This window comes from Micropterus salmoides, unplaced genomic scaffold, assembly GCF_014851395.1.
Source record: "Micropterus salmoides isolate LMB-PRFRI ecotype aquatic unplaced genomic scaffold, ASM1485139v1 Ms_hic_scaffold_459, whole genome shotgun sequence".
In the NCBI taxonomy this organism is placed as follows: Eukaryota; Metazoa; Chordata; class Actinopteri; order Centrarchiformes; family Centrarchidae; genus Micropterus; species Micropterus salmoides.
Genome location: NW_024044028.1, coordinates 10,950 through 22,668, shown reverse-complemented (window position 1 = coordinate 22,668; position 11,719 = coordinate 10,950). Strand labels below are relative to the sequence as shown.

Here is an 11,719-nt window from a genome sequence, read left to right as displayed (position 1 = left end):
ATACGCGTCATGGTAATAAACCAGCAGATGTATCTACACATCCTCACACCAGCTGAAATAACAGTGTCTCCTCACAGCCAGCAGGACATCCTCTGCTGTAACAGCCTATAGGGCAGAACAGGACATAACGACCTCCAGCACACGTCCAGAGTCCGAACCCAAATCAATTTAATGCCCCAGTACTTCTGGATTAAAGGAGAGATCACACAGTGAGTTGGCAACAAGGACACAGTCCTTTGCTTTAATGGGAGAGACAAGAGAAGGCAACAGAGAAGTCCCTGTTAAGTAATACCTCGCAGACCTTCCATGTTTGCTTGAAGTAAAGTGTGGGTGTCTGGTCTGGGCCGCTGCAGGAAATCTCCACAGACAGGAAATTTGGTTTGTTAGACCACATGAATAAGGCAGGAGCTAAATCAAGTCATTATGTATTTTTTTTAAAAACAGTAACGCCACATTAACTAGTTCTACTAAAATATAAGTAGCCTACAGTACCTTAGCTTACAGAGGGATGACATAACACCTTTTCTGCTTTAGATCACATTTTGGGATGGGGATGTCATGGGTCAGCAATGATTAATGCAGTCAGGAAGCACTGGAGTAAGTGACGACATCACCAGGATGAGCTGAAGAGCACCGTTTCAATTGTTATTGTCTGTGCAAGCAAGAAATTGTGCTACTAACAACACACACAAACCTTAAGACCTAAATGCAGACAGGTTTTTCTGCAAAGCTGCAGTTTTTGTGACAATGCACCAACATGAGTGAAAATCTTAGATACCAGACAGGCACAAAAGAGACACAGCTCAATTATTTTTATTTTTCTGTGGCAGCACCTTAGGGGTTTGGACAGTGTATGGCCTCCTTTGAGACCATGCACAAATTCTGACCTATATGTGAATCCTATCCCCCGCCATGACTGTTCGGTCCCCCCTTCATCTGGGTTGGATTTTAGAGGCGCGAGGCAAAGAGTGTGACCAGCAGCGCGTGTTGGCAGAAGGAGGGGGGGATCAACCCCTGATTTGAATCAGGGGTGAGCTGGTGTTGGGGGGGTACAAAGACGAGTGGCAAATGCGCCTCTCTGCAGCTGTGGGCCTACGTGAGCACCAGCAGGAACGCTCTTGCTCCTCGTCTCACCCCCCTCCCATACTCGTTCCCTAGCTCTCTCTCATCTCTCACAGTCCCCCCCCCCTCCTTTGCACATTCGCTGCTTCTAATAGACTTTCGACAACACTCCGAATCCTTCTTCTTTTTTTCTCTATCATAACTCCCTCTTTTCTCTCCCACATCATGTTCCCAAATGGCGGGGACCTTGACAGTGAAAGATGTGTCGTGTTCGGCCAGCCAAGAGATATCTGAAACGTCTGAAAGGGAAAGAAAGGAAGGCAAAGGTTCTCTTCCCACACACACACACACACACACACACACAGCTGATTTAGCCTGAAATGAACTACAATATGAGGTGTGTGTGTGTGTGTGACATTGAGAGAGAGAGAGACGACAGACAGAGAGAGTGTTTGCCATGCAAAATAAAGTTTACCCATGTCATACGTACGGGCATGCTGCATGCATGGCAATGCACACACTCATGTGACTACTACTGCAAACAAAGGGCTTTAAGGCCAAGGTCAGAGGTGATACTATCAGAATGAGACAAGGAGGAGGAGGGAGTAATGAAGATGAGAAGGCAGAATTAATATAATGAAGAATTTGTAGATGATGGATAAAGCATTGGAACAAGAGACAAAAGAAAGTATAAAAAGTTTATACATTGTTGTGTGTGAAAATGGGAGGTGAAGTCAGAGATGGCTCAATCATAACAGAGAGATAAAGGACTGAGCTCAATGGGCTGACTGTTCTTGTGCTCTTCAGCAGGTGCACGTTTTGGCAGTGGATGGGACTGGAAGGCCCGTGTTGTTAAGTACATACAGCCTGAAGAACAGCACTGACCTCTATTGGCTCAATGTGGATCTGTACATTATGCAAACTAATGTGCGATTCAAGGGGCTACCCACTCAAATCATTATGTATCTTTGTCTGAAAAGTATATAATCAGCCACTCCTCACATGGCATCATTCCCAACAGGCTGTTACAATAAATCTACAAACTACTTATTATGAACAAATGTACAGTGCACTTGAGTTTAGTGCACATAACTTGTCTAGGATAGTACTAATATTAAGTGCACTTAAGTGTAACTGTGTTAATGCCATGGTACTGATAATGTGTCTGATACAGAACCAAAACTTGGAAGTGAAAGCTAAAAGTGAACTGAAACCATGTTGTCCACATCCTTATAAACTGCTGAAAGTGCATATTATATAAAAAAACAACTAAATCCTATTATATCTCTCTATATTCTTCAGATATTGCACAATAGCTTTCTGAGTGTCCTTTACCCCATCTCCTGTTTTTTCTAGTAAACCTTCAAGTTTCCATTTACTTCCTGCATTACCTATCTTGGTGATTTAGCCCTATACTCTCATTCCCTATTTCCTACAATGTAATAGTTTCTGTGGATTTACATTCCAAATACTCATCTGATTGATTTTTACCTAATAAAAACAATGTTTTATTATCCCTGTAGGATCAAACTGGAGTCTGGTTAAAATGCTCTCTCTTCGGTACCTTCTAGTCACACCATGAGCACTGATATGTTTCTGCACACTGTAATATTTCCTTCCATTATTATCCTTGCCTCACCTGTCCTGCCATTTCTTCATCATTTCTTTTTTGATTATCACCTTAGGTTCTCCTTTTCCAAAGGGTATATTTATAACTTTTGTTAGCTATTTTGTCTGCTCCATCTTTCCCTTTAATACAGTACCTACATGGCAGGTACCCAGCAGAATGTCACATCTATCCGAACCCTCTGTAATCTAAATAAAGCTTGATGGATTTCTAGCATTTAATCTTCTCTATTAGATTGCATATTTTGAATACTATAAAGAGCTGCTACATCAACAGTGTTGATTCTGTAGCACTCTGTTTGGTCTAACTTCCTCTACCCACTGCAACCATACAACAATCACCATCATCTCTGCCGTGTACACTGACACCTTAATCTTTTCCCAATGCTTGCATTCATTCTTGGTATATATATTCCAATTCCTACCTTGTCCTCTTTATCATTAGACCTGTCTGTATAAATATCTAAATAACTGTAATACTTGCTTCTTATAGTATATACTGACTTGCCAAATGTCCTTTCCCACTCTCTTTCCATTCTCTCTTTAGTTCCATTATATTTAAGTCTGTCTCAATTTTTGGAAACAACCAAATAAGGATATTACTAATATTTGTAGGGGAGTTAAACTGGGCATTTCTTATCTATCTCTGATTTAGCCTTTGTTACCCAGCCAAAGCCATTACCTTTAAAACAATTATACTCCCAACATTCCTGAATAACACTATTTGCAGGGTTTTTATTGCCACGTCCACCACGATGTAGGCATGAGTTTGTCTCTTCTTAGGTCCGAGGGCACTTCTCCTAACTCAACCTGGATTGCCTTAGTTGGTTTGCATCTCATTGCATCAGCACAAATGCTTTATTAATAACTCTATCCATTTTCATTAAATGTTTTAGCTGCTGTTCCAAATACATAACATCCAAAATCTGTTGTTGACCTCATTAGAGCCCTATAAATATACATCAATGTTTGTCTATTTGCTCCCCGGTGTTTCCCCACTACTGCTCTCATTAGATTTATTACTTTCTTGAACTTGATTCCACCTTTTCAATATGTATGTTCCATTTGGGCTAATTACATACCCAGATATTTAAGATGATCTACTGTTTCCATCTAATGGCCATTTAACATATCAGGGTCTGGTTGTCGAACCCTTTCTTCCTGGTAAATATGATATGACTTGCTTGGAGAAAGCTTAAAGCCCCACTTATTCAACCTCAGCAGGATCCCTCAGTGTTATTAGGTTTTTTTTACCATGTTTTTGGGCACACCTTAACATTTATTTGTCTGTAGTACAAGTCCTATAGCAGCAGGTATATGTTTTTTTAAAAGCCAGAAGAACACATGTGATCCCAGAACAACATTTTTAGTCTGATGAGGCCACTGTAAATCAACATGGCCCATCGCCTAATGAGCACTGCAGCATCTAAATGATTGCAAACATAATGAACCACAAACTTTTGTCTGATTGAAGAGTTAAATGTATAATTTATTTCTGTAGATTCCAAGATAAAAACACATAATTCACTAAATCATTTCTATTTTTTTTTTAAGTTCTTCATTCCTTACACACATATTCATGACAATCATCCTGAGCAATTCAACATCCAGATCTTGACAAGACTAAAACAACAATCCTTTTAAAAAGCACAATATAAATGTAAACACCATTCACCTAAAAACAGACTATCCTGCTTCCTTAAAAAGAGCCCTTACGAGAAGTGAAGACTTGAGTGGAAATTCTGATGTATGATCAGTTTATCAGCTGCAGCTCTCGTGAGCTGTGAAGTACGCTTTTAACCCTTTGATTCTGCAAGAGCAGAACTTGTGAGAAGGATCACAAAGAATTTCAGATTAATGGCATAGCCAGATGCAAAATGGCAGTCTCTAAGCAAAGATTTCATTACCTGGAACAGATAGTGCCATGCTTTTAAGATAACACAATTTAAGAACTATTCATTGCCACATCAGACGTAAGTCATGCACCTGCATCTGACGATGTACATGTAAGGTAAATTAACATTTTATCAAGAACCACTGCACTGAGGCAGTAACAGCTGTGTTCTTTTTCAATCTGTGAGCGGTCAGAGGAAGACATGAGGAATAGTGTTTCATTATCGTCGTAGGCAGATCCCCGAAGTCTGCCACCTTTATAGAACCGGTGGAGGTCCAGTTTTGCAGGTTCAGAGACGTACCACATGACCACACCAGTGGGGTTCACCGACACCACAAAGTTAGTTTTGTCATTCAGCACCGTGATTTTCCCAGTGAAGACATCAAACAGCTGAGGGAAAGTAAAAGAGAAAATGTGAGTGATTCTCCAGCCATAACCATGCACATTTAGTTAGCAAACTCCAAAATAAAAAAGGTTTTATTAATCACTTGCCCAGTGGATCAAATCAACTCAGCCATCAATTAATTGAATCAAACTTTACGTCTCACTGGGCATGAATTCACTTTTTCAAGACACCTGAAAACCAGAAGCATTCGTAATAAAAAAAAGAACACAACCAGCATACAGATTACCAGGTTAGGTAATGGTGTACTGTAGTTAAATCATTTAGGAGAGATGAGATTGGAGTTTTGACAGAAGAACTTTATAGTCCATCCAACTTTGTGATAGAGAGCGCAATGATGTGTGCGAAATGTGTCATTAGTGATAAAGTATAACGCTCAGCTGCTGAAGTAATAATGGGGCAATGTGCAGGATATATCCGTAATCATGTGAATTTAAGGTTTACAACAGACAGACAGCCTTTAATTCCATACTGAAAGTCTAGTTTGAATTGAAATGTTTTAGTGTTGAAAATGAATCTTGAATGACTGTCAAGCTGTCAAGCCAAATTCCTAAGTGTAGAGGCAGGATAGTAAGAGAATACCATGCATTTATGTACATATGTCTTATCTGCATTTAAAGCTTGTTCACACTACACGATTTTAAGTCCGATTTGCCGGTCGGTAAACTCGGCAACCGTCAGGCTGTGATCAGGGGTAAATCAGCGGTTGACGTTATGTGTGAACTACTCAACGACACATCATGACGGCTCCCTGACGCATCGCTGACACATCGCAGACGGCAGCCAGATATCTAGCATTATATCTGGAGGAGTCAGCCGACTCAACATCTACATCCATCCAATGAGAGCAAGCAGCTGCTTTTTCCACCACAAAACCCTTTATACTCCCCTCCAGCTCTCTGTAGCTCAGACATTCCCTGCTCCCTGCGTCCCTGCATCCATATTCTGTCTTTATAATAGGTATCTTTCTAATAACAAACAGCTGTTTCATGTGTAGGTTTGCGTCATTTCCCGTTTCACATGTTTTCTTGACAAACTGTGGTTTGGAGACCAGCCGTCGGGTGACAGAGCCGCTGTCAGCTCTGTGTGACTCCCTGTCACGATCAGTCACGTTTTGTGAACGCCACAACGACTTCAAGACTCCTGTCACAAGACGGCAAGTTGTGTAGTGTGAACAGCACGGCGATCTGCCAACGCTGAAAGTCATGTAGTCTGCACGAGCCTTACATCATCACTATGAATAAGAAGTGATAACTGGAAAGCACTAAAGGCAGGCTGAAGAGGAGTCAGAGCCTGGGTTAGGGTGGGGTGGAATTTGGGGCATATAAAAGTTATCATCTGCATACAAATGCACTTTGAAGATAATGTTATTTATGTGTCATGTAATTAGACCCCTGAGGCACCCCATTACTGATGGTAAGAAGACTTGACTCAGCAATTGTGCTGTGACCTGTTCAAACAGACTACTGTGGCTGTAGTAAAAACAGACATGGGAGGCTATATAAGGTCACCATTAGGTCTACTACTATGCCTATGCAGACATACCACGGCTAAATATAGTGGAGAGGAGTGGACATTGATAATAGAATAATGTCTGCAAGACTTTTAAAGACATACCTTGTAGCTGCCAGTGGTGTAGTTGAGTTTGCTGAGCGAAGTCTTGTAGCGGTAGGGCATGTCATTACGACGACTGAAAAATACTAATGCACTTGCATTGCGTGACAGGGGGCGCCAGAACACTTCAATGCCAAACTTCTCCTGGCAGAAAGAAATGGACAAGAAAATGTGAATGTGCATTTAATTTCATCTGGAGAACTTGCAAGAAGCTGGAAGATCCATGCAACAGTCACCTTTACGATGCGTCTTCCCTGTATGCCCATGGGGTCCTGGTTGATGCTGATGGCCATTTTATTCTGCAGGATGGTGCGAGCCCCGCTGCTGATGGTGCGCAGGTCATTGGACATGAAAAGAGGAGCAGCCATGATGGCCCAGAGAGCCATCTGAGCTCGAGACTGGTCCATGCTGAGGCCAAAGTTGCCAGCAAGCAGCTGTGGAGGATAAAAATCACACAGTCAAGGTGTATTTTCTGTATTTTAGATGTCAAAATGGGTTCTGCTATGAATTGAGGGTCCTCACAAGGAAGTAAGTCTAGCACAATTTAGTCTCCAGTAAATGACCCAAATTATATTTTTATCCTTTAATTTATTACCTGTCAGAATTTGATATTTGATGTTAGTTTGCTTATTTTTCTATAGTAATGAGGTCCTTGGCCATATGCTGAAGGATTATTTCTAGGATCCTACCCTTATTTACACACCATATTATGGAAGCCCCCTGAGAGGCAAGTGAGAACAAAAACTGTGTTTATGACTTAAGAACACGTGTGGGGAAAACATTTTGCTAGTTGAAAAAGTCAGTTTTAATTTTTCCATGCACTCTAAACAAGTACATATAACGTATATAAGCATGTTACATAACATTACTGTCAAGTCTATCTTTTGGCTAGAAATTTATTTTAATCAGCGCTTCACCTAAAAGAAAACTTTTAGTCCTATTTACAATGTGGAGTAGTGGTGCATTTAAGCCTCTTGTGGGCAAAATGAGTTTTACAACAACAAACACTAAAAAAAAAAATGAACCTCACAGACCAAAACCTTTTCCACCTATTTTCACAAAATAAAAAAAGTAACTTTAGCAGAAAAGTTATCGTGGCAACATTTACCTAACCTAACCCTGTTCTTAAGTCAAACACAGGAGAAGAAATAACTCAGAATTTATTTTCCTTCATTCCCCTCTTAGGGCTTAGTAAACATGTGACTATAGTGTCAAATAATGTCAATTAAACAAACCATATCTGGGTCGTTCCACCTTCCAGGTCCAGCTGCAGGTATCAGGACATCCTGGTTCTTAGAGAACCAGTCAATAATGTTAAGGACACTGTCCCAAGAGTCCTGGATGTCGCCATAGTTACGCCACAGGTTGCAGATCTCGCCCAGCTGAGTGTAGTTTACCTTAAAACATAAATCAGTTTCACATGGTGAAAAAGAAAAAATATAAATTGATCTACAGTCTACTTCCACTTCTAAAATAAACAACCTTTTCCAATGATGAAATATGTAAAACTATCAGGCCTAAAGCATCATGTGGACAATATGAACTTGAAGACATCCTGATTATACCTTAGGTGGCAAGCCGCCCTGGTAGGCAGGCCAACTGCAAGAATAGCCAATGGGACGGCCGGTAGCATTTAAAGCCTTTGCCATTAGAGGGTAACCTGTCCAAGAGAGGAGCAAGAGTCAAACAAGATCAAAGTCAGCAACATCTCTCTAACCACAATGTTAAAGTCACTTCTTCATTTCTTACCCTGCTCTTGATCTGTGGCATTAGAATAACAGCCATCAAATTTAAACATATCCACCTCCCAGTCAGCAAAGGTCTGAGCGTCTATCTCAATCTTGTCCAGTGTGGTTCCGGGGTAGCCCCCACAGGTGTGTGTGCCCATGTCCCCATAGATCCCCAACTTGAGACCCCTGTCATGCATGTAGCGCGCCAGTCTTGGGATGCCTCCTGGGAACCTGAGGGAAAAGAGCAGTTAGTGGAGTATACTCTGTGTGTCTGTGCACTCAGTTGTTGGATTTGGTTCACACTTTCACCTTCCAGGGAAATTAAAGAGAAATAAAGATCAATACAGTGTACACTGCACACTAGCGAAGCTACTGACTTATGTCTACTGTTAGTCATATGATTGCATATACTGTCACACTCATCATCTTGTTTAACCATTATATTGATTTACAGTCTTAGAAGTTACAGATGAGTGTTTGCCCTGAGACAACAGCTTCTGTGTGTGTGTGTCTCTGAGCATGAAGTATATATTATACCATTACCTTTTAGGGTCAGGTTGCAGCCGCCCCTTCTTGTCTCGCTCCATGGAGGACCAGCAGTCATCTATGTTCACATAGACGTAGCCAAGTTCCCTCCAGCCGTCCTCTGACAGTCTGTCTGCCATGTCAATGAACAAATTCTCACTGGAAGAAGGACAGAAATGGTGAATTCGACAGTAGAATAAACATCTGCTTAGCAAATATTTAACTTGCAATAACATACTTTTCTGGACATTTGGGGACAGTAAAAAGAAGTCAGAAAAGCAATATTGACATGTCATCACCTTTTAATTTCATTTGGTTAACCTGTTAGCAAACAGTTTCTTATTTACATATCCAGCAGTTACGGATAAACATTAGCATTCATTTGGAGAAGAGTTCCTGGCCACCCTGACAAATGTAAGTGCAGTCTTCACTCTCTTTCAGTTCTATTTTTGGTCTCCACCAACTCCTGAGGGAAATATCTGGCTTTAGCAGCTAAATGCACCACAATGTTCACCATCTACTCGCTAACTGTATCCGTATGTTGTTTGATGCTATGTAAGCAGTGAGAGTGGCAAAAACTGTGTTTCCAAAGCTCCACACTCAGCTATATTAAACAGGATGTTTGCACACAACTAACATACTTGAAGCATTACTCATTTATAGATTTCAACCGATAAATTGGCGTGCAGATGTTATTAGCCGATATGAGCGAATTGCAGATAAACTGGTATCTGTATTTGTAAACAGCTCATAAATGACCCTTCAAAAAGAATCAGAGAGATGGATCTTTCAATCACATTAAGAGTGTTGTCATTACATAGTTTGTCCACCAGAGGGCACTCTGAAATTCCCCTGTTGGCAAAACACAGCCATCACCTGACATAATCAGCTGTACTTTCTCAAAGTACTCTTTATAACGATACAAAAAAGTTTATTTTTATGAAGTCTCATAACAAATGTCGGGGATAATCTTTGTTTATGTTAGTGGGGAAAAAACAATATCGCCGATATATTAGAATATAAGAATTTAAAATTCTGAAACATCAAAAATCAGTATTGGTCTTAAAAATCCTATATCTTAATCATTAATATCTTTTATAGCTAAATCCACCCCAAGAACTCATGTTCTTTTAAGTAACACATTTATCTGTGAGATCACAGTGTGTAATGTTCATATAATGTTGCCTTGCCTGATGCAGTTTTTAGGGTCGTTGTCACAGTCAATGTCACAGCGGAATCGTTCCCAGGCCAGCCAGCCCATGGGAGGGGTCCTCATCACGCCATTGTTGAGGGCGAAGGTGGTCGCAGAGAGCGCAGAGGCAAAGACAAGCACTGCCACATGCATTCCTGCAGAGGAAAAACCATAAAGTTGAATCAGATGTCAGTGCTATATGCTGGATAACAACAACGTTAAGTACTGCCAATACATACTCTGAGTGACAAATAAAAGGCATGTCTGACATGCCTACCTCTCCTGAGTCTCACCTGATTGGGTGTGGTCTGATTGAAAGCAGCAACAACCTGCCAGGTGACTTCTCCCACCACTCTACAGTCTTTAGTCAGCTGACCAAATCAAACCGGGAAATCTCCGACTTCCCAACTACAAACAGTACCATAGAATGCCACCTGAAGTCAGATTTCCTATATGTGAACTTGAAGAAAAGGGAAATATGTAACCGGACTTCACCAGTAGCAGCTGAATGATGTCACACAACAATTGGATAATAACATATACTTTATTAATCTGGCAAGGGGAAATGGCATCTCCCATGGAAGCATATATTTAGCCATGCATTTCGTTCACTTTCGTCGTCAGGCACCACCATGCACCTGGAACGCGTTCTGTTACATGGAGGATCCCTTAATTGACTTATATTAATTGTATTTAACATAAAGCTTGAAACATTATTTTGAAAAAGTTTGTCAACCAGTGTTTTCTGGTAGGCTATAGATTACATAGCCTACTTACTCACCATCGTCAAAAAATAAATATAGGCTACTTACTGGAAATCACTGACGGCCTCTCAGGTATGGGAAGGAAGACGAAAGCGAACAAGTTTCCTCAGTTCCGAATATCTGCTGTTATTTTCACTCCGCTCAGATTTTTAAACAAATTCTGTGATAAACACATCCCAGGCCGACTGTAAAGGCCATAGGTAAACACTCAAACTCAAACTGAGTTGCTTCTGTACAGTCTATGGTTTCTTCTATGGGATAGGAAGCGACAGTCACATGACACAGCGGTGCAGTCAGCTGACTGCAGAGCTGAGCGGCAACGTGGAGGGGAAAGGCCAGGGCCGCGTCCCATTTACGTTTTTAACACCTCAGTTCTTTGCCTTCAATCAGTCCGTTCCCTGCTTTGTTCTTGCAAACAAGAGCAATGAATGGCAGTTAACATTAGCAATTTTCATAGTCATACAAAAATAAGTCGTGGTACCACTTTCTGATTAAGGCCCCATATAGACGGTTTATAAGGTGTGTAGCAGGGTTGATAAATCATTTAGCCTACAATAGACCTTGTACTAGGCATTCTCTACGGGCCCCTCCCCGAATCCATGGCTATTATTCCAGGCATGCTCAGTCCCCTTTGACCCTCCAGTCCCTGCCCCTGCCGGTGTTCTGACGATTTGCTGCCCTATCGAAAAATGCTACCTTATGTGTTCCCGTTTCTATCCCATAAAGTTATAACTCTCACAGTATTATGACATCTTCTGTTTTTTGAATATATTATAACATCATTTCAGAGGTAGCGTATTCTGATAGACTAATATCCCCTATAAATAGGCCTAATGCTCCCACTACAGAATCATTTTATATTGCACCACTACTCACTCCATGTGTAGCCTAGCCTACTGTAAGGAGATG

At 41.0% G+C, this 11,719-nt stretch overlaps 1 protein-coding gene across 3 annotated transcripts; it reads right to left on the bottom strand.

The window, feature by feature from the left end:
- Positions 1-4,245: 4,245 nt before the first annotated feature.
- LOC119887973 (alpha-N-acetylgalactosaminidase-like) lies at positions 4,246-11,091 on the bottom strand. Of its 3 annotated transcripts, none has more exons than XM_038698477.1 (10): positions 10,859-11,090; positions 10,340-10,506; positions 10,045-10,201; positions 8,873-9,013; positions 8,349-8,560; positions 8,165-8,259; positions 7,835-7,996; positions 6,836-7,033; positions 6,603-6,743; positions 4,246-4,972 (listed from the first exon to the last, which is right to left on the bottom strand). In XM_038698477.1, the coding sequence occupies exons 3-10, from the start codon at positions 10,197-10,199 to the stop codon at positions 4,667-4,669; spliced, it is 1,410 nt and encodes a 469-aa protein (XP_038554405.1). In that variant the 5' UTR covers positions 10,200-10,201; positions 10,340-10,506; positions 10,859-11,090; the 3' UTR covers positions 4,246-4,666. The 3 variants fall into 3 exon arrangements, with proteins under 3 accessions (XP_038554405.1, XP_038554406.1, XP_038554407.1); XM_038698478.1 differs by having other exon boundaries at positions 10,340-10,454; XM_038698479.1 differs by lacking the exon at positions 10,340-10,506 and having other exon boundaries at positions 10,859-11,091.
- Positions 11,092-11,719: the final 628 nt, after the last annotated feature.

Bases quoted from the DNA above. Each gene is read 5' to 3' on its own strand.
- LOC119887973 (XM_038698479.1), bottom strand. From the start codon at position 10,199: ATGCATGTGGCAGTGCTTGTCTTTGCCTCTGCGCTCTCTGCGACCACC. The intron at 9,014-10,044 runs GCAAGGCAACAT...TCCTTCTTCCAG, and splicing joins GACCCTAAAAACTGCATCAG to TGAGAATTTGTTCATTGACA. The intron at 6,744-6,835 runs GTGACTGTTGCA...TCTTTCTGCCAG, and splicing joins AGGGAAGACGCATCGTAAAG to GAGAAGTTTGGCATTGAAGT.